General features: G+C 37.3%; 1 protein-coding gene across 1 annotated transcript; it reads left to right on the top strand.

The window, feature by feature from the left end:
* The first annotated feature begins 345 nt into the window (after window positions 1–345).
* Window positions 346–20,135, top strand: LOC114053779 (COP9 signalosome complex subunit 5). The gene is made up of 8 exons (XM_027876917.1): window positions 346–532; window positions 3,743–3,977; window positions 4,334–4,462; window positions 8,338–8,403; window positions 10,397–10,482; window positions 14,664–14,775; window positions 17,812–17,960; window positions 19,776–20,135. The coding sequence occupies exons 1-8, from the start codon at window positions 390–392 to the stop codon at window positions 19,858–19,860; spliced, it is 1,005 nt and encodes a 334-aa protein (XP_027732718.1). The 5' UTR covers window positions 346–389; the 3' UTR covers window positions 19,861–20,135.
* The last annotated feature ends 3,082 nt before the right edge of the window (window positions 20,136–23,217 follow it).

Below are 23,217 nucleotides of genomic sequence, written 5' to 3'. Positions count from 1 at the left end.
CCAGCGTCGGGAAAGATTGTACCATTCCCCGAACTGCTAAATAGGTTGTGGGAGAATCCACCTAGGGAACTCAAAATAGAACATGTCGTAATTTTCTCCCCCTAGTATCCCCTTTTTTATTCTTGTGGCTCTATAGCCTCGTAGCCGCGGCTCACACGACCTCTTGCACCCGAAGACCGGACCCCCCTCCCTCGGCTTTCCGAATAGTCCGCTCCGCTCCGATCCCAGGTTCCCGGTGTCATGGCAGCTCCGATAACCTGTTAACTGAGGCTTGCGTTACGGCGGGGGACGAGGGTCACAAAGTCTCGCCCCGCGGCCGGGGCGGCGGGGAATCGGAGCGGGGCTGAGGGGGCGGGGACGCAGGGAGGGCCTGCGGCGTCTCCGCGGCGATGGCGGCTTCGGGGAGCGGCATGGCCCAGAAGAGCTGGGAGCTGGCCAACAACATGCAGGAAGCGCAGAGCATCGACGAGATCTACAAGTACGACAAGAAGCAGCAGCAGGAAATCCTGGCGGCCAAGCCCTGGACCAAGGAGTGAGGAAGCCCCGGGGGGGGGCGGGGGGAGGGAAGGGGAGAGGCTGCGGCCTCCGGGGCGGGCCCCCACCCCGACTGGACCCCGGGGCCGCCCCCACCCGGGCCCCCCGCGGCCCCAGATCCTCCCCCAGCCCCTCTCCGAGCCTTCTGGAGACAGAAGCCCGGGCGCCGGGTCGAGCCGCCCCCGCCCCATCGGCACACCCCCCGCTGATCAATCACTGATCAATCGGGGGCCGCCCTGAGCGATCGTAGGACACCGAGGTGTGAGAGCCGGCGGTGAGCCTGGGGTCATCCACTCCAAATCCTCCAGTTTTACAGAGCGGGGAAACTGAGGCTCAGAGTGACCCTTATCCAAGGTGGCCCCGGTCGGTCGAGGGCTCCAGGGACTCGCCCAGGATCTCCCCTATGGGAGGCTGGCCATCTCTCCACTCTTAACATTACTTTTCTGAAGCAAATTGGGGTCAAGTGTAGGGGTTCTTCACCATTTTGTGGGGAAGGATCCCTTTGGCAAGTTCAGGTCAGCCTGCAAACATTGATTAAGCACCTACTGTGTGCCGAGCTGCTAAGCCCTTGGAGAGTCCGGGAAAGGCAGAGGACAGCCCCTGCCGTCAAGGAGCTCACAGTCTGCTTGGGGAGACAACATGCAGACAACCCTGTATTAGCAATGGATATTGGAGAGAATGGACAGGTAAAACAGGTAAAGGAGGCAGGAAAGATAGGAAGGAGTCACCTCCAGGTAGAAGAATTCATATCTGATGTAAATTATGTAAAGTAGGTGAAGCCTATGGCCCCCTTCTCAGAACAATGTATTTAAATGGATAAAATAAAATAGATTGTACTATAAAGGGTTACAGTTCTTTTGAAATTTAGTCATCAGAATATTTTGAAAAACAAGGTCATGGACCCCAGGTTAAGAACCAATCAAGGGAGTAGAAGAGCTTGGGATTCAAACCCAGGTCCTCTAACTCTAAAGCTACAGAGTTTGGGGCTTTCCTGAAAAAATATGGTGAAGTGTCTCCTCTTAGAAGCTCTTAATAGGGTAGAGCACTGTCTGTAATGAATGCCTGGGAGCTGCCTAAAGGTTGTAATGGGGACGGCAAATCCCTCTCTCTAAAAATATATAGAAGAACCATGAAATATTGTTTAGGTAGAGAATCACAGAATTCAGCTTTGGGAGGGTCCTCCCAAAGTGGCAAGTGTTAAAACCCATACCTAAAAGGAAAATTCCCCTCTACAAAATACCCAACAAGGCGGTCATCCAGCCTAAACTTGAAGACCTCAAATGGGTGGGAAGCATGCTTCTTTCCAGGCAACCCAATCCACTTCTAAATAACTCTGATTCTTTTTTTTTTTTTAATGTATCTAGCATTTTATTTTTCCCCCAATGACATGCAAAAACAATTTTTAACATTTGAGTTCCAAATTCTCTCCCTTTCACCCTCCCTATCCCCCCTCATTGAGAAGGCAAACAATTCAATATAGATTATACATGTGTAGTCATGCAAAATATATCCATAGTAGTCATGTTGTGAAAGAAAACAGACAAAAAAACTCAAGAAAAATAAAGTAAAAAAAAGTATGCTTCAATCTGTATTCAGACGCCATCAGCTTTTTCTCTGAGGATGGATAGCATTTTTCACATTAAGTCTTTCAGAGTTGTTTTGTATCGTTGTATTGCTGAGAATAGCTAAGTCATTCATCGCTGATCATCTTACAATATTGCTATTAACTTTGTACACAGGATATTTCACTTTGCATAAGCTCATGTAAGTCTTTCCAGGTTTTTCTGAGAGCATCCTGCTCATCATTTTTTATAGCACAATAGTATTCCATCACAATCACCTACTATACTTTGTTCAGCTATTCCCCAATTGCTGGACATCCCCTCAATTTCCAATTCTTTGCCACCAGAAAAGAGCTGCTATAAATATTTTTGTACATACAGGGCCTTTTCCTTTTTGTTTTTTTAATCTCTTTTTGGTTACAGACCTAGAGGTGATATTGCTAGGTCAAAGGGTATGCAGGGTTTTATAGCCATTTGGGCATAGTTCCAAATTGCTCTGCAGACTGGATAAATTAGCATAACTCTTAATTCTTTAGGAAGTTTTTCATAGGATCAGAAGTTTATATCAAACCAAGGTTTACCTCTTTAAGACTGTTACCCCTTGCTCATCATTTTATACCTGAAAAAAGAGGGAAATAGCACCTACTAAGTACTTTTTATACCCATGAGGTAGGTGCTATTATTGGTCCCATTTCACAGTTGAGGATACTGAGGTGAACACATTGACTTAACCATACAACTAATAGGTGTCTAAAGCTGGATTTGAACCCAAGTCTTCCTGATTCCAAGCCCAGTACACTCTACTCTGCTATGTAACTGCCTCTGAGACAAACTTGCCTGGCTGCTCTCCAAACCTAAACTCAAACCCAAATCTCCTGACCAGGGATTCTTTCAATTTTTTTCCCCTCCTTCCCAAAGCCTAATGTTCCACAATTACAGATTCATTTCTTGGCTTGAGATTTCTTACCTCCAATTAAAATACAAATACTTTGGGGAACAAGAAGGTTTTTTCAGTCATTTATACTTTAGTATCAGGATGAGCAGATCACATGATTCAGAACTGAATGGGACCTTAGAGATCCAATCCCTTCATTTTACAAATGAGGAAGTAGAAAGTTAGGGAAGTAAGGGACTTGTCCATAAGACACATAGGTAATATGTAGGAGAGGCAGAATTTGAATCCAACTCTTCTGATTCTTGATCGAATATGCTATACCTAAAGAAAGGCTGTGCAGGTCCATGCCAACAGGACATGCTTTTATTCAGTGCATGCCATATACATTGTACCTTATTCTGTATACTGAAAATGAAAAATATGTAATATAATAAGGGTAGATGCAGGCATGCTAAACTTAGAGGGGGAAAAAATTACTGGTCTACTCACAAGAACACTGGTTTGTGATTTGAGTGAGTTGTGGAATTTTCTGTATGTGTGACTTTTTTTCAGAATACTAACATCTCTCTTATTCCCTATATCCTACAAGGAGTAAGAGTCCTTTAATGTTTCTTCTTCCCAGCCATCCCTTCTACCATTTCCCTTCACCTTTCCAATTTCTGTCATTCTTTAACTCATAAAAAACATTCTAGGAAATTGTGCTTTGCATAGTCAAGCTAATTTTACAATATACTTTGTTTTTGTTTTGTAGTCACCATTACTTTAAGTACTGCAAGATCTCAGCCTTAGCCCTACTGAAAATGGTGATGCATGCTAGATCAGGAGGCAACTTGGAAGTGATGGGTTTGATGCTCGGGAAAGTGGATGGTGAAACCATGATCATTATGGACAGTTTTGCTTTACCAGTAGAGGGCACAGAAACTCGAGTTAATGCCCAAGCTGCTGCATATGAATATATGGCAGCATATATAGAAAATGCAAAACAGGTAAAAAAAAAGTTTTAAGTAAAAAGATTTCACAGCAGCTATTAAGTTATATACTTGAGGTGTTATAGAAAAAAAAATCTAGCAATGAACTGCATAGTAAAACATGTTTCAAATTTATTTTCTCTAATTACTTTGCATGTAGTATATATATTAAATAAGATTAAACATAATAGTGATTTACAGTGGGTCTTTTCAATCTCACAAGTCATTGTGCTTATGTATTTTAACATTTGTTGTGAAATGTTATTGTGTATTCTGTTTTTGCATAATTATTGGTAAATAACCAAAAAGACAGCTGATTCTAAAATGAGATGAATCTTGGCATTTAATCTGACATTTTTTTCCTTCGCTGTTAGGTGGGTCGACTTGAAAATGCAATTGGCTGGTATCACAGCCACCCTGGCTATGGTTGTTGGCTCTCTGGGATTGATGTTAGCACCCAGATGCTCAATCAGCAGTTTCAAGAACCATTTGTAGCAGTAGTTGTAAGTATGCTGGTTACTAAATTCACAATAGAATTTGAGATTCACTTAAGTTTGTATATTAGTAAATGAGAATATCTGTCCAGAGTTTCATTTGGTTTGCCATGTAATCAGTGATTAATAACTGTCAAGGGGGGGATCTGCCATTGAGAATGTGGTATCAGAGAAAGAACACTGAGTTAGGAGTCTGGAAAACAGGAGTTTGGGAGGGGGAAAAATCCTGCCTTTCTCTGAGACTCAGTTTCAACTCTAAAATAAGGACTAGTTAGGGATGGGGCCTCAAGGCCACATGTGGCCCTGGTCCTTAAATGTGGCCCTTTGAATCCAAACTTCATAGTTAATAAAAGGATTTATTCTATAAAACTCGAACTCAGTCAAAAGGCTGCACCTAAGGGCCTAGAAGGTCACCTGTGACCTCGAGGGCACCAGTTCCCTATTCCTGGACTAGATACCTCAAAGGTACCTTCTAATTCTTAAATTCTGCTAATTCATTTCGTGACTATGAGTAGGTCCAGTAACCTCTTTGCTCTTCAGTCTCTTCGGCTATAAAATGGTAATATCTTTTACGTTGTTGGTCGCCATTTAAAAAGAAATAGTGAAATGTATCAAGTTCTTTCCTATACCTGGAAATACATTTTTGCCTCTGTTGAAAATGGGAGAAAAAGTTTCCTCCCTGTCCCTCTCAGATTCTCGCAAAGAATCACTGTTGGAGTATGTGGCTGCCATGCACCAGAGCTCAAGAGCATTCATGTAGGAAACACGTAGCTCCCATATAACTAGGGCCTCACAGGAACAGAACAGTCTAAGTATGATGGAGATGATTATCTCTCGATACATAAACTTGAAGAGGACTTCCCTGGTTCTTTAGGTTTCTGCAAACCTGTGTTGGAATCACAAGTCAGAATTAGATTAATATCAAGTTTAAAAAATAGGTGATAGCTATTGATGGCATTTTAGAAAAATTAACAAATTTGTTAACAAATTAACAAAAATTAACAATTGCCCCCAAAAACATTTTTAAGTGCAATGTTTTCTCTTTTTCATATTGATACCTTTCATTTTTCATACCACATTCATTTTCAGACATCTCACATCCACACACACAAATGATCCCATCATGAACTCTCCTTTGTAACAAGGAAAAACAGTTGAGCAGAACTGAGTGAGTCCAACAGTTAGGTGATGCTCTGCTCCATCTGGAAACAAGGAAAGGAGTCTGTTTTGTGTATTGTTTGTTCTTTGGTGCCAAGATTAGTTACTGCAATGAATGTGATTTCTGCTGCCTTTTAAGATTGTTTTAGGTTATCGGCGATGTTGTTTTACTTTTGCTTACCTCACTCTACTTTATTCTCTATGAGTCATCCCACATTTCTCAATTCTTCAGTCATTTCTTGTAGCACAGTAATGTTTCATAACGTTCTTATGTTAATGCAGTGTTTTAGTACTCCTGATCTTTGCATTAAAGTAAAGATCAACTAGTTTTTAAATGGTTCGTACTCCAAAAGAGGAAACCTGGTGTAGTAGTTGGAGAGTTAGCTATGGAGTCAGGCAGTTCTGCCATTGACACATAATGGCTGTGTAACGCTCCTTATTGCATGGTTGTGACCCTGAGTTCTCCAAGGCAACAGAGCACAAGACTTTGAGTTTGACCCCAGTGTCTAGAGTATAATCCCTCATTTGCGGATCAGCCTAGTTAAACTTGGGAAGATTCATTGGCCGTAGCGCCTAATGAAGACTGCCTACTAAGATATGAAGATATTGTGGTTTGAATCAGTACAAGAACTAGTCATGCCAATAAATCACAAAGCTTTAAACTGTTGAAGTAACCATCCCAGATTTAGTACTGTAGAATTTGAATATCACATATAACCATGTTTCTATGAGAATTCCAATTTGAAATGCCTCGAACACATTGGCTCTAATAGTTCCAGTAGATGTAGGGGCTCCCTGAGATCCAGGCCAATAATGGCAGACTTATTCATTAATCTAGGGTAGGGACTCCATTCAACAAAGTGGCTAAAGGGGTGGTGGCACTTACCTCCTGCCTCTTAAAATCCTTTGTTTATTTCAAAGCTCTGCTCAAGCACCACCTTTAACCTGAATCCTTTCCGTATTCCCAGCTACTAGTGCCCACCCCACCAAAAAAAAATTACCTTGTGTTCATTTTGTTATATTTTTATTTATTTACAAATTATCATTTGTAGTACAATTTAAACTTCTTGAGGGCAGGAACTATTTTATTGTTGTCTTTGTATCTCCAGTGCCTACCACAGTGCCTGACATATTAGAGGCGCTTGGTAAATGATGGATAGATGGATGATGGATGGATAGATGGAGGCTTTAAGATGCCATGTGGTAAGGAACTAGGGTGGGAGCTTGCAGCTGGGGTAAAAGAGACTGAAGTGGTACAGGAGTATGGTAGAAAACAAACAGGAAAAGGTACTGGAAGCTATTTAGGAGGATTATGGGGAAGATTGGACAAAATGGGGGCAAAGGGAAAAAGTGAATAGGAAATATATGCTGTCCCTTCCATTCACTCCCTCTTTTCCCATCAGCTCCCAAAGGGGAAGAACAGGATAGAGGGAGGAAGAAGCACATCCTTTATCAAGTCACTCCAGCACAGTTTCTTGTTTTCCCCTAAGAGCAACCCTAGGGCAAGAGGAGCCATGGTATTATAGAGGTAGGGATACCACAGCTATAGCAAGATAAGATTTTCTCTCCTTTCATTCTTTTCTTTCAGTGAGTTCTCCTGGTATTCGCAAGTGGTAAGATTTGAGCTGGCAAGGTAGGTAGGGACATTAAAATAGTCCATAGTAAATTTTTCTGTCTTTTTACTTATCCTTCTTCCATGCCCTTGCTTCTTCCTGTTCTGTAGACTAAATTGGAATGATGTGAGAAGGTTAACAGGTCTGTTGGCAGAAAAGTGTGGAAATAGATCCAAGACAGCAGTTAGAGACTTCACTGAGGACCACCTGATGGCATTTCTGATATGTTCAAAGTATTTGAGACAATTATTCAATCAGTTTCCTATGAAGTAGATAGAAAATAATCTTTAAATAGGTAAATATGGCAAAAACCTTTTAAAAAATATAGCTTGAATGTTTTGTGGAAGCAAAAGGCTGGAAACCAAGTATAGGTGCCTGATGATTGGGGAATACCTTAAAAAATTGTGGTACATGTACACAGTGGAACTTTACTAATCTGTAAGTAATAACAGATACAAACAAATTCAGAAAAGTTTGGGAAGACTTATAGGAACTGATGCAGGGTGAAGTAAGCAGAACCAAGAAAACAAAATACACAGTGATTATGTTAATTTAAATGGAAAGAACTAGAAAAGAAAAACTGAATGCTATGTAATTATAATGACCACATTTGTCTAGGAAAAAATAAGAAAGTACACCCATCACCTTTCCTTGCAGAGATGGGGAACTATGGGTTTGGAACATTTTGTACCCTGTCAAGACTTGATTGATGGGTTGTTTAGTTTTGCTAAACTGTTTTTTTCCCTTCTCTTTTTTATTCTTTATTAAAAAGGATGGCTCAGTGGTTAGAAGAGGGAGGGATTAATTCAGAAATAAAGGTCATATAAATAAAATACCAGGGAAAAGTTTTTACAGAATTTTAAAGTAAAAATATAGCTTGATTTTCCTTCAATTTCCTAAAGAAACTGAAGCCTTCAATAACCCTAAGTACCTATCTGTAAGCTAATAGTTTATAGAGGAAATTTCTATTTACTTCAATGAGCTCACAATATTTTCTAGATCTTTTATTTTAGAACTCTCACAAAATATTTCTCACTCCCAGTATTAATTAAACAATATCTTTTCTATCCTGTAACAATTGCATTTTAATAAATATTCTTTTCATCATTATAGATTGATCCAACAAGAACAATATCTGCAGGAAAAGTGAATCTTGGTGCCTTTAGGACCTACCCAAAGGTAATAAGTTAAACATTTAGATTAATTGAAATAAATTTGTGTTGAATTGAAGATATTTTCTTGAAATTCTATTCATTTTGAAAAAGAATTTCATATGATAAATCCATTTTCCCCCATTTTTCAACTCCTAAACCAAAGATGTAAAAATATTAGCATAATATCAATCGAATCCCTACAGAATTTGTACCTAGTAAAACAAAAATTCTTTATGAGTTTTTTGACAGTACAATTTAACTTGGTTAAAAGTGTAGGAAAAAAATCCTTTTACTTATTAAGGACCCTTCTTGCTCTTTGTACTATAGTAGGCACTAGAGAAACCATTTAAACTGGTATTCTTTGCTTGTAGAAGCATGTAGATAGTGTAAGACAGGCAGAACAGATTTGTAACATACAGTAAAATTAATTCTGCAGAGGAAAGAAATGCTCAAATGACTGATTGGAGTAGGCTTTCATATTTTAAAATGAGAATTGAGGAAACATACCCTTTCTTAAAGCTGTAGTTGAGCGGGGAGGGGGCAGCTAGGTGGCGCAGTAGATAAAACTCCGGCCTTGGAGTCAGAAGGACCTGAGTTCAAATTTGACCTCAGACACATGATACATACTAGCTGCATGACCCTGGGCAAGTCACTTAACCCTGATTGCCTCACCAAAAAAAAAAGTTACAGTCACATTGATTAATTTCCCTAATCATTTTCTGTATGGTTTAATCACTCCCACAGAATGGGTTGAGATTACTAAGGACATATCAAAATGGCTGCAAGGCTCAGCTTTTTGATACCAGCCATGGTGAACTGCCATCTGTGTGAGTAAGTTAAGTTGGCTTCCCTCAGGTCCTGAACCAGCCCCCAACATCCTCGTTTATCTTTTACTATGATGCCAAGAGAAAAATTTAAGTAACTTGCCCATAATAGTTCTAGTGTAAAGGGTCTGAGGGAAAACTCCACCCCAGGCCACTTTACTCTGAGTCTGTTATTGTCTTTTACACCATGCCTTCTTTATGAAGCTTTTAATCTTGCATTATGAGAGGCAATGGTATTGTTTACAGTATTATTTATTTTACTTTTACTTATACTGTACCAGTGCAGAATTTAATTCCCCAGAACTGCAAAAAGTTGAGAGAGAAGCTTAGAATAGTTCCATATATCAATAGTAAAGTCCCCTATATATTCCAGATGTCATACTTTCTGAATTATACTTTGTTTCTAGAATATTCTCTCACCTTTCATTTACCAGCTGCACTCCTTAAACTTATTCAAATTCTCCTCAGATTCCATTTCCTTTGAGAAGCCTTTCCTGACTATAATTAGGAAAAATTAAAACTCTTTTTCCTCTAGTATTTGCCCTTTCCCAGGGAATCTATTATCAAAGTAAAACCAACCATGTACTAATTGTGGAAAATCATTCAACTGTAGTTCCTCGAAAAGCTTACATTCTACCTCTGATCACTTATATATAGATATATCAATCAATATGTCAGTATTCTCTAAACCTCTATTGATCAATAGCTTTTAAGGATTCTTTAAATATGTATATAGAACAGCTACTAACATTGGTAAGTTATTAAGAGAATGATCAAAGTTAAATATCTTGGGAATTAATTCCTTAACCCACAAAATGAACTAAACTGCCTTTTGGTCACAGTTCCTTAACATTCAATTCAATTCAGGATCAACTGTCTTTAGATTGAAAAGATAAGGTTGAAATGTGAATTTAAGTGTCCCTTATTTCTGCCAAAAGTACAAAAAAGATGGACAGTTGTGATATTTTCTCCTCCCCCCCAAAAAAAAACTAAATTAAATTTATACCAATCTGAGACACTGGTGAATAAGTTTATAAGCCAGATCCAACCCTGTAACCTCAAGAACAAAATAGCAGTGCATTTTTTCTTTAGGTTATAAGACTATTTTCATGCAGTACCAGGCTACCAAAAATATTCTACATTACCTTGGAAGTATTTTCACAAACTACCGTCTTACTTATATTCTTTGTACAGGGCTATAAACCACCAGATGAAGGTCCCTCTGAGTACCAGACTATTCCACTTAATAAAATAGAAGACTTTGGAGTACATTGCAAACAGTAAGTAATTCAGAAAAGAATTGAAAAAGTAAACCTTTTTTAAAATGGTTACCTTAAACAATTTAAAAAAAAAAAGAATCCAGTAAACTTTGAATTGTGTTTTTATCCTTCCACATTCTCTTCCAGTCTTTAATGGACTTACATATCTATATTTCAGTGCATACTTGCTATTTTGTGTGCTCCTTTTTCCATTTAACCTTATTTCTTATATTTTCTCATATACTATCCATGTAGCAACATAGCTGTCAAAAATGAAGAAAATGAAGACTGTGTAGTAGTTTCTTGTGTTAATAAATCATAGTTGGGGGTGGGGTTGTGGCTCATTTTTCTCTTGTTGGGTGTATGAGTACTTTGCTTTTTTTTTTTAACCTGTTATACTGTTACTGTTAAGTTTAATTCACTGACATCAAGTGCCTACTGCATGTGAAGCATTGTGCTAGATTCTGTAAGGAATACAAAGAAAAAGGACTCATGCTTGGTCCCTGACCTGAAGGAGCTTACATTCTAGGATGGAAATGAAACAAACATATGCAGAATTCAGTTAGTGTCGAAAGATAGGTATAAACAAAATGCTACATGAAATGAGAGCAGAGAGATGTATTATCTTTCACTTTAGAAAAATTGTCTTTGATTTTTTTTTCTGACACTTTCTAGGTCTGTTGGTTTCTCTTGAATTACTAAAATATAATATACAATGCAACAAATCTCTGTTTTTTGTAGAATATGATGCTAATAATAATAGTAGATGGCATTTATGTAGCACTTAAAAAATTGAAAAATGCTTCACATATGTTATCTTCTTTGATCTTACTACAACTCTCGGAAGTAGGTGCTATTATTATCCCCATTTTACAGGTAAGGAAACTGAGTCTTAGAGTGGTTACCCAGGGTTACACAGCTAATAAGTATCTGTGGCAGGATTTGAACTCAGGTCTTCCTGACTCCAAGTCCAGCAATCTGTGTGCTGTGCCACTTTGCTGCAAGTACACCTTAGGGAAGACTAAAAGCTTAAATCAAATATAGTTGTTGCTTCCAAGGAATTTATAGTGTACTGAACAATAACACGTTAGAGAATTGAAAAATAAAATGGCATGTGAGATCTGAGGAGAGAAATTCATCACCAGTTTGGCAGGGGCTGGGGAGAGGGACAGTAGGGGATCAGGGAGGTATTCTGGAGGATTCAGTTAGGCTGGTAAAAGAAAGAGAAAGGGTATTCATTCTAAGCATAGGAAACAGCCTGAAGAAAAGCAGAGAACTGGAGCAGCTAGGTGACTCAGTGGATGGAGCATGGCCCTGGAGTCAGGAAGACCTGGGTTCAAATCCGGCCTCAGACACATGATATATACTAGCTGTGTGACCCTGGGCAAGTCACTTAACCCCGATTGCCTCACCAAAAAAATAAAGAAGAAAAGCAGAGAACTATGAGAGCCTTAACCTGGCTCTTAGATATAATATATGAAAGGAGGAAATAGAAGAGAAGGTAGGGGTAAGGCATCAGATTGTGGAGCCCCTTGAATTCCAGACAAAGATGTTTGAAATTATTGATGCTTTTCTGCACAGGATTGACATAAAATCTATGCCTAAGATAGACTTGGCAATGTGAAGGATGGATTTGAGGGAAAAGAAAACGGAGAATGAAAGACCTTTAGAAAGGCTTTTGTAATAGGGCAGACAAGTAGTGATAAGGACTTGCATTAGGGAATTGGCAATAGGAATGGCAGAAGAGGGGAGAGAATGAAGAAATGTTAGAGATTTAATTGATAGAAATTTATTGCTGATTGACTCTTATCTCTTTCCCCTTACATTCAAAAATAACACCAAGGTAGTCAACATGGAAGATCAGGGGAATGGTGCCACCACATAAAAAAGTAGTAAAATCAAAAGGATTAACCTAGGAAGGGGCAGGGTGGGGACAAAAACTTGTCAAGCACTTATTACGAACAAAACAATGCAAAGAGATAAAAATTGCTTCTCCGAGAGGAGCTTACCTTCTGTTGGGGAGAAAGATAGTCAGCTCATCTGGGGACATGTTGATGGAGATGGGACATCTGGGGGTGTCCTATAAGCTGCAAAACGTGGGTTTCTAATTCAGAATAGAGAAAAGAAGAGATTTGGGAGTCATCTACATAAAACTGGTAGGTGAAGCTGTGTGAGTGAATGAGATTGCCAAGAGTATAGAGATGGAAGAGCCAAGGAGAACGAAAATTGTCTTTAATTACTCAGTGAGGAATGCCTGTGTTAACTGTTGGGAGGCTGAGGATGTGTGCGAGACTCTGGAGAGTACCTCAGTGAAGCTAAAGAGAGGATCCAGTAGGATCCTGGCAGTTAAGTCCTAGCCAAAGTTGCTGAGAGGTTAAGGAAATGAAAGATTTTTTTTTTAATTAAGTTTGGTAATTAGAAGGTCTTTAGTAACTTTTTGAGAACAGTTTCAGTAGAATGATAGGGGCAGAAACTTACAAGGGGCTAAAGAGATAGGAAATGGAGGCCAACTTGGTGGTAATCCTGAATCCCTGGATAATATTCAGGGAGAGGCGTTATCTAGCCCCTCCACAGAGGTCTCTAAAGGGGCAAAGATTTGGGATCATCCCCCTGATAAGACTACCAGGGAAGGGGAAATTTGATAAGTGAACAGGGAATATTTAAGGAAGTGACAGTATGGGGGAAAACCATGGTAGATCCCAGGACAGACTGCAGGCAAGAGGCTTATGACTGTTAAATCCCTTTACTACAGATGACCGGGTGTGTAATGAAGAATTGTTGACTCTGCCAGAAATCCCATAACTTGTGCTATTGCCCTGGTGCTTCTCTAGCTCCTTATTTCTGCCTTAGTTAGAGATGTGACCAACTGTGTGATGGCCCTAATGTTCCTGATGCTGTTTCTCCACATTGTCACTAACTGTCATCAGAGGACCCACGGTGAACTATAGGGATTTGTCATTGCCGAGTGCCATAGACCATATCTTTGAAATCTGGGACTTGAGCCTTCTAGAAGAAGGGTAAAGGAAAAGCCTAGGATTTCTTGTCTTTGTTATCTTTTATATTTTTTATGGTCTCCTTCAGGAAACCATTAAGATTTTTTTTATGTCTTTTGCTTTTGCCATGTTTTTAGTTTATTTTTTTTTCCCTTTTTACTTCCTTGTATTGTCTATGCCAGGCTCCTTGAATCTAAGCTTAGAATTGTCCAGTGAAAGCCCTAAAGCTATTTAAATGATAGAAGGTCTTCTGAAAGAAAGGTGTGAAATTTGAAAACTCCCAAGTGTAGCTGAACCTACTCTGGAAAATGTTTAACAAAATTTTTTTTTTAAATGAAACACCACATAGATAATGTTATTTTGTGGTTTTATAATACATAGCCACAGGGATCCTTTCTGTTTGAGTTTGACACTGCTCTGGAAGATCTTTAGGACCTTGCCACCAAAGGGTGGGATCTGATAGAATCACTGTCTACCCAGGTTCTTCCCACCACCACCAAATGGGTGAGACAGTTTTCCCCTGTAGGACCACAGAGTTGTCCCCAGGTCTTTGTTTACCCAGAGGACTAAGGCCAAGCTGTGCAGCTTCTTGGTGGCCTCTGGCCAGATTAATGTGACTTTCTGGTCACTTAAGGGCATAGAAAAAGCACATGGAATTGGGACCCCTCAGACTAGGTAGCTGTCCCAAGGTCATGTAAGTCATTATATCCTGCCCTTCTTACCAGCTGTGTTTGTATATGGAAACTAGGCTGACAACCTCTAGCTGAGCTAAGTGTTGCAGTATCCTAAATGGATATCCTTTCTGTTCTATAGCTCTGTTAGCTATTGAATGATTAGTGAGTATCTCATTTTGTTCCAGCACCAAACTTACACTAATAGGGAACCAGCCTAAGTCATTGCCTATTACACATGATATTGCTAGAATATTGTTTGCAAAATGGCTTTTTTTAAGGCTTATTGAGCCAGATACCACTTCAAGATTATAATTTAGAATTGATTATTATTTTTAACTGAAGCTGAAGAAGAAGGCTCATCTGGGATTTGTTTTCCAAAAAGGATAAATCATATTTGCGAGCCTGTTTTGTTTGGGATGTGAAATAAAAATATGAAACCACAAATGGTAAATGCAATTCACTGTATATTTAAAAGTAACTTCTTTAAAATGCAGTTTTATTTGTCATTTAAATTAACTTATTTTTCATGTAATAGGTACTATGCTTTAGAAGTCTCTTACTTTAAATCATCTTTGGATCGCAAATTGCTTGAACTTCTATGGAACAAATATTGGGTAAATACTCTGAGTTCTTCCAGCTTACTTACGGTGAGTATCAAAGTTTTAAAGGACACATTTTGAATTTTATCTAATCTATATCCAATCACTTTTCTTGTGAGGGTATAAGGGTCTATGAGAAATATTTATATTGCCAAGTTTTATTTTTATATTGTAATTGTACAATAACATTTTTCCAGATCTCACATAGTCGCAACTTCTGCTAACAGTATCAAAAAGTTAAAAATAAATAAATCCTTTGAATAATGACGTAGGTGTCTCAACACATGTGTACTAAAGTTCGTTAAATACATCTTCATGATCTCCATGAAGCATCAATTCATTCCTTACTCTTGACTACAGTTCATACCAGAGAGAAATCTTATAAAGGAAATTAATATGGAAAAACTTTCAAATGTAGTACTAAACTTCAGAGATTTGACATTATAGAGTAATTCTGGAAATGTTTTGATCACATTTGTCACTTAGTATACCTGAGAGTTACAGTTTCAGTTTGTTATTTGATAATTTTCAAGAATATAGAGAGTTTTTCCCCCTTTCTTTCCCCTCTTGCTTGCAATGTGCACTAGCTTCCATCAGGTGGCAATAGATTTGCACAAGTTCTTGTGGGAAGGTTTTGTCACTTTCAGTTGTGTCCTACTCTTTGTGAACCCATTTGGGGTTTTCTTGGCAGAGATACTAGAGTGGTTTGCCGTTTCCTTCTCCAGCTCATTTTCCAGATGAGGAAACAGGGTTCATTAAGTGACTTGCCCAGGGTCCTACAGCTCATAAGTGTCTGAGGCCACATTTGAACTCAGGAAGAATAGTCTTCCTGACTCCAGGCCAGGTACTTTATCCACTGTGCCACCTAGGGGCCCAGATGGAAAGCACACTATGTGATATTAGAAGTACTGACTTTTTTTTTTTCTAAATACTGACTCTTAAACACCAAACCTTTTCTTTTTTTAAAAGATTATTGTAGTTCTTTATTATTGGGGGGAGGTAGCGATGTATCATAATATAGTTGTTAAAAATCTAAAACTTTTGTATTTAAATTATTAATTTTAGGTAACATTGAATAGTATAGGAATGAAATAAATACATAGATAAATTGGTAAACACAGATCCCTCTAAGGTACACAGAATGTAAAACACTCTTGCTCACACCTTCTGTTTGATCTACATCAACTAATTCTAGACCCATCCCTAGAAGCTTTCTCAGTTTTTAAAAAATTGTTTCACCCCAGAATCAGTGTGGTGGTAGGTAAGCTAGAAAAATGAAGGCAGAATTTGTTGGTCAAGGTCTGGAAATATATCCTAAAATAGAGGAAATAAAAATGGCTCCCCTAGGGTGGGATCAAGCAAAAAAAAATGTACACAAGCAGTGTGGTGTAATGATTAGAGTACTGGATTTGGAACCCAGAGGACTTGGGTTTAAATCTAACATTTTTCTACCTTTGTGATCATGATTACATCCCTTAATTAAGAACATGAACATTGAAAAAAATAAGCTTTTAAACAGTTGGGGCAAAGAATAGTGGAAAAAGTAGTGGTCTTGGAGTCAAACACCTAGATTTCCATCCAGACTTTAATTCTTAGAATCTGTGTGACTTTGGGCAAGTCACTTAACATCTCTGAGCTTCAGCTACCTCGCCTATAAAATGAGGATACTACTATTTATCCCATCTTTCTCACAAATGCTTGAAGTACTGGACCATGGGAAGGGCCTTTTGTTTTGGCCTGGATCTACAATGCCATTGCTGAAGCAAACTCTCCACAGATACAGAGCCACAGCTTTTCTCCCATTTACAATCTTAGAGAGCTGCCTAGAGCGCTAAAAGGGTAAATGACCTGCAAAGGGTCACATAGCCAGTGTGTCAGAAACAGAACTTGAACCCAGGTCTTTCTGACTTGGTGGCCATTTCTGAGGGTACATAATTTCTTCCTCCAGATATTTTAAAGTCATAAATTAGATTAGACTTGCCTAGCTTGACCCTGGAAGATAGAACTGGGAGTAATAAAAAGAATTTGTAGAGAAACTAGTTTCTTTTTGATGCAAGAAACTGTTGATGCAAGAAAAGTGGAATGAGATAGTGATGCAAGAAACTGTTGATGCAGGAAAAGTGGAATGAGGTAGTGAGTTCCCCATCACTGGAATCATCAAGCAGAAGCTAAAGGAACACTCGTAGGGATGTAGAGGGGATTTCTGCTTGGGGGTATGGGTTAACTAGATGGTGTCTGAGGTGCCTTCCAAATCTGAGATTTCCTATTTCCAGTTAGTTGGGCAGGGACTGTCTTATTTGCACGCAGTAGGCTACTAATAAATATTTATTGTGAGGTTATGTACCATTTCAAGTAAGATAAAATTATTAATACAACTCACACAATGGCTTGTATTTTGTTAAAATAGGTTGCCTGTTTTTGTTGGTACTAACAATAAATTATTAACAGAAGAAAAGGATAATGGGTACGGATCCTGAGGAGTGTGTCATACTACCCGTTCAAGTTCTTGGACAAATAACTGCATTAGTATTTCTTCTATACTTTTTAAAAAATGCAGCAGTCTTTCAAAGCAAGTGTTAAGTTTACACAGACAGAACTACACAAGCAGGGTCATAGAATTTAATCCTGAAGCTTCAAGCCATGATTGGATTAATTTTATGATTTCTCAGTGTTGTCTGGTTTTCTCTATTCTGTTTCTTCTAATTCCTAATGATTTTAGGTTAAGTGAGGGAAATTTCAAGGTGAGTTTCATCAATAAAATGGGATCTTATTTTAGTAAGACTAGTTTGAGGAAAGATAAAAAGACAAAAATGGAATTCATGGTGTAAATCAGATTTTATAATAATTGATTTTCTTATTTGTACAGGTTTTAAAAGTTTGAAGTTCTACCTCAGCTAGCCATTTAGATTTTATGCCAGAATTCTTAATAAATAACACATTGATTAATACATTTTCTACTAAATATAATTGAAAGGAAAGTGTAAATTTTCTCAGTGATAGAGAAATGAGTCCTCTGGATCAGTAAGTAACATGTTAAATGCTGTTTTCTCTTTCTTCCTTTCCACCCCCCACCCCCACCTGCAGAATGCAGACTATACTACTGGACAAGTCTTTGATTTATCTGAAAAACTAGAACAGTCAGAAGCCCAGCTTGGACGAGGGAGTTTCATGTTGGGTTTAGAAACACATGACCGAAAGTCAGAAGACAAACTTGCTAAAGCAACAAGAGACAGGTAAGGAAGCATGAATTCTTGCCCTTAGTTCCTTTTTATTTTCCTACAAAGTAAAACTCTTTTAATTTAATTCATTAAACATTTATTAAGTGCCTACTATATGACAGGCACTATGCTAAGTGCTAGGAATACAAATAAGAAAAAGAAAGACTGCCTCTAACCTCAAGAAGCTTAAAATCTGTGGGGAAAGACAGCACACCAAGAGAAGCTGGAAAAGTGGGAGCACGAGGTGGCTTACCTGTCACTGGGGCATCTTGGTCCCTTTTTGAAGTTCAGATCAAGCTGAGCTATAGATGTAAAGTAACTACAATCAAAATTCTTTTGCAAATATCCTTATTGTAAACTTAATAACCATCCATAAAAAAAAATCAAACAAAATAAGGGATAAAGCCTTACACCAGTTCCTTAGCATTTAACAAGGGATACAACAATGAATTAATAAAAAACAAGCAAATTAAAAAAAAAAAACACACCAAGGAACTTTTGTTCTGTGATCCCTTCTAAATCTGTCTGATGTTTTTAAATCTGGTTCTTTTGTCTTTCTGTTATACAGATATGCATGCCATACATACATCTAGACATATCTGTGTGTGCACACATATGGGCATGTGTCTGTGTTTGTAAATAGTTAAACACAAGGTAGTTTGAGAAAGAAGGACACTAGTACTTGAAGGTATCAGGAAAGACCAAGGATTTTTTGAGGTGGAGGTTAGAGGAGAGAGTACATTCTAGGCATCGGGAACAACTCTTGAAAAAGTATGGATACGGGAGATCTAGAGATCTAGAGTCATGTGAGGGACAAAGAAAAGGCCAGAATGAAGGAAGGGATGTAATGTAGGAGGGTCCTGGGAAGACAGATTGAGGCAAAGTTGTGAAAGACTTTAAAAGCTAAACAGACTTTCATATCTTATTCTAGAGGCTACAAGAAACTACTGGAGTTAATTGAGTAGGTCAGAGCTTTGTTTAAAGAAAATCTTTTTGGCTGAATTTTGCCTGGAGGATGTAGTGAAGTGGAGAGAGATTTGAGGTAGGAAGTATCAGTTAGAAGGCCACTGCAGCAATCTAGGCAAGAGATGATAAGGCGCACTGTACAAAGTTGGTGGTTGTGTGAATAGAGAGAAGGGGTCAGATGTGATAGATCTTGTAAAGGCAGAAATAAAAAGAATTAGCCAGTTGATTAGGTATGTGGGATGCAATTAGCATTAAGGAGAACACCCACTTCTTTGAATGTGCAGTACTGTGCTCATAATAGTTCTAAATGTTCATTCATTTGAATCTGCCTTAAATTATAAGTATCTCTACACAGCAACTCAGTATATAACAAATTTTACTGGTACAGAATTGATCATATTAAATTGGGAACTAATTTGTCATCTGTTACCTGGAAACTCACTGTTTAAAGCATACTTGGAGGCACAAAGGAGTAATTAAGCTGATGTGATATCATTTTAACCAATTCAGCAGTGATCTTTTAGGAGAAAATGTTGTATCAAATAATGGGAAACATTGGAGATAATGTGTAGAATTTTCTCTTATATAAAACTTTTTAGGGATATTGCATCTGTTTTTATTATTAAGGGATGCCTGTCTAAAGACTGCTCATGTATATGTAGTTTTCCTTTTATTACCTAGCAACATCTTTATCCTCTTTAACTATTAGTGAACCAGACTTCAAGTAAAAGTGTTGTTTTCTAAACCTATATATTTAGATAAACGAATTAGATTGTAGATACTAAATGGCAATTTTAAAAAAATTAAAACATTGTACTTTTGTAAGCTTTAATTTGTGCATATTTGTCTGTATTTTTTCCTCAGCTGTAAGACCACCATAGAAGCTATCCATGGATTGATGTCTCAGGTTATTAAGGATAAACTTTTCAACCAAATTAATATTTCTTAAAGAATGCCATCGAGTAGTTACTCATTTATGCCTTCTTAGAGGTATTTCCTTTGTTTGACAGCTAGTATGAGAAAAATACTCAAGTTAACACTTTAAAATTGGTTATCAAAAATCTGATTTGCAGAACAAAGTGCTTTGAAATTCTTTAGTTGTATTAAAAATATTCCAGAAGATTGCTTTGGAAAACTTCTTAAGAAGAAACTAAAGAATTGTCACTTAGATATTGGCTTTTAGTTATTTATACTGATCACTGAGCTATAATAAAAATTTCTTTAAAATGAAAGATTCTTTTCTTTGTACTTCTTGCATTATTCTAATGTTCTTAATAAGAGAAGCCTGTATAAGTTTAAGGAAATCCTTTCATTTTTGAAAGATTCTGCCATTTCTTTCTAAACTTATCACAAGCTTTTGGTAAGACTTTGTGACACTTTATTTCAAAACCACGTTCTAGCAACTCCTGTTTTATTTTATTAGTGAAAACCAGGAATCTCCTTAAAAATGCAGTTTAAAGCCATCTTTTTCTTCCAAGATATTTTCCCCGAAGTTCTCCTCATGAAATATTTCCTTTAAAAAGTCAAGCAATTTAGAGATGATTTAAAATATAAATTTTAAAAATAACATTATAAATTATGTAAATGTATAAAAAAGATAAAACAAATACCAATGCTGGTCACATCTTAGTGTTTTGTGTTTAATTTCATCAGTCTTCATTTATGTTTAAAAACTGGGTAGGCACAATCTTACATATTGTTGGAATCAGTCTAGCACCTGATAGTAAGAGTATCTTAGAATTTTAAAGCAATTCAGCTATATAAATGATTGTATTTGTTTATTGAAATTTGACACAAATATTTTTTCACACCATATGAAAAGGAAATTGATATAGTGGGAAGAATGATACAGTTACTATCAAGGATCTCTGTTGAAATCTGGGCTCCTAGTCACCTGTGTACCTGGGCAAGTCACTTGAGGTCTCTGAAACTCTTGTTTTCTGAAACATCTGCAAAATAAGGAGGTTGGAATATAATTGACTTCTTAGGGTCCCTTCTAGCTCTGATTTATGATCCTTTTGTCGAGAGGTTTTTGGTTTTTTTCCAACTGTTCATAAAAACTTTTCTTTATTGGAATACAGCTAATGTATTGCAGGTGGAGCTGTTTTGATAACTCTTGAAATGTCAGGAATAAGAACCAAAGTAGACAACACAAGCACCCTGAAATTGTGTGTGTCATCATTTTTTGTGTGTTTGGAAGATAAGCTCTGACGCCAAACATTATATCTGTAGCCTATTTGTGGGATCAAGATTAAAGATTATTTTTACAAATTAGTTACATCTAGCTAGTGTTTTTGATGTTAAGCATTCATTGCATTGTACATAGAATAATAAATTCTTCAGTAGTGCAGCAGCCATTTGAAAATAAACACAGCAGAACAAGAACATAGGTACTTCACAATAAGACTGGGTATTGGAGGCTTATGTACCCTACAGCTTCATTTTGCAAAAACTTGTGTGAATGATGAGGTACAGATGTACCAGTCATGTTTGCACGTAAGAATTCATTTATTTTGCTAATGTCTGCGCTGTATCTGAGTACAGTTGAATAAACTGAACTGAATACAGACTGGTTTAATTTTCAAGGTTTCATTCTATACTTCCTGTATTGTTCTGAGCAAAGGTAAGAAACCGTGGTGTTTTTTTTTTGGAGATATAATATAGAAAACTGCAAATCTGCTCAGATTTTTGTTCATCTTTGTGATGTAAAATTATTTAAGTAGATAATTTGTTCAGCTTTGTCATAAAGTCATTGTCATTCACTATACTCGCCTCTCAATTCTTTGTCATTGTTTGCAAAACACCACTTAAAAAATTTAAAGCCTAATTGCACATTCTCAAGTTTCAGCATATTTTCAACATGAGAGCTGCAGAAAGTATTGCCAGAAACTAAACATTTCATGTTAAAGTCATACCAGTTATGAAATGGTGACATATTTTAAGATTATAAATTGGTCCTTCTGAGCTGGCCAATTTATCTCAAGATTCTAAACCTCTATCAAATTTACTAGTTAAAAAATTTAAATCTCTTAAAGACATTTGCTGTGACCCTCTTATTTTAGATGATTATAATAAATACGGTACTCGAGGTCAGTAGCCAAATTTTTAGTTAATTAATGGGCATATTGATAGATTTAAGTTAGTTGACCTCAGATATCAAAATATAAAATAGGGAACTATGTAGCTTCAGGGAAAATTTCAGAGGAAACAGCTAAAATCATAGCTTGATAGCTAGCACAAGTGATTAATTGCATTTTCACCATGTGGAATTTTTTTATGCCAAAATTTATGGACTGCTTAACAAATTGGAGAGTACCCTATGTCAGTGTTCATATTTTCTTTGGACTATGCTAAGCTTTGTAATGACTGAACGAACAAGGTATTGTGCATTGGAGGCACATTTTGATGAGCTACAGTTGTACTTTCTTTTTCACAATCTAAAGGCTATAAATACAAAGAATTATATTGTGTAGGCTAACTTTATATCTAGACTATGACATTAGGCTTTGGCATATCTGAAATACCTACTATAAAATTCCGAATATTTGTTACTATAAAAAGTAATTGAAAACGTTGACCTTTCTGAACATTACAGCTGATCAGAGCTCATTTCCAAATCATTTTTTGCCATTGGAACACTAATACATAACCATCTCCGTTTGGAGATACAGTCACTAATAGGAAATTCTTACATGCTATTTTTATGTAACTTGCATTCAGTTCCTTTGCAATTTGTATCTCATTTCCTGTGTAAATTTCTGGTTTGTTTTAGATCATTACCTTAATGTCTGTTTTAAGTTAAATAGCATAATTCATAAGAACAAAATTACTCTGCAATCCTCCATCTAAAGGAACGCCATAGTGAATAATTATCACCATCTGAATTTTCCCTAGCAAGAAGAAAGTTGTATTCACTAAACATGTCATTACTGATAAAAATAAATACCATTCTTTAAGGGACATCCTTTTTACCGAAGTTATTGAGACTAGAGCAGAGGATCTTAGTCTAGGGCCCATAAACTTTTTATAATACTTACAGTAGAACTGACATTTGCAATCCTATGTGTTTTGTTTTATGCATTTAAAAACTGTTCTGTAAAAGAGTCCATAAGCTGCCAGAGGGGTCCATGTCACAAAAAAAAAAAGGTTAAGATCCCCTGCCATCTTGAGAGAATCAGAGTTTACCACATACTACATTACATAACACTAAGGAACTGAATAGTTATAGAATGGGGCTCATTTAAGCAAACTTAATCGCTATAGACTTTTAAGAGCTCAAGACATTTTATGAACATGTATTACATAC

Source organism: Vombatus ursinus, unplaced genomic scaffold (genome assembly GCF_900497805.2).
Source record: "Vombatus ursinus unplaced genomic scaffold, bare-nosed wombat genome assembly UNPS02014812.1, whole genome shotgun sequence".
NCBI classification, from domain to species: domain Eukaryota; kingdom Metazoa; phylum Chordata; class Mammalia; order Diprotodontia; family Vombatidae; genus Vombatus; species Vombatus ursinus.
The sequence above is the reverse complement of the archived record's forward strand: the minus strand, read 5'-3'. Positions and strand labels throughout refer to the sequence as shown.

What these genes read in the sequence shown, in the direction of transcription:
- LOC114053779 (XM_027876917.1), top strand. Translation starts at nt 390, where the DNA reads ATGGCGGCTTCGGGGAGCGGCATGGCCCAGAAGAGCTGGGAGCTGGCC. An exon ending in ATATAGAAAATGCAAAACAG is followed by an intron (nt 3,978 to 4,333) that starts GTAAAAAAAAAG and finishes CTTCGCTGTTAG; the next exon opens with GTGGGTCGACTTGAAAATGC. An exon ending in GTTCTTCCAGCTTACTTACG is followed by an intron (nt 14,776 to 17,811) that starts GTGAGTATCAAA and finishes CCCCACCTGCAG; the next exon opens with AATGCAGACTATACTACTGG.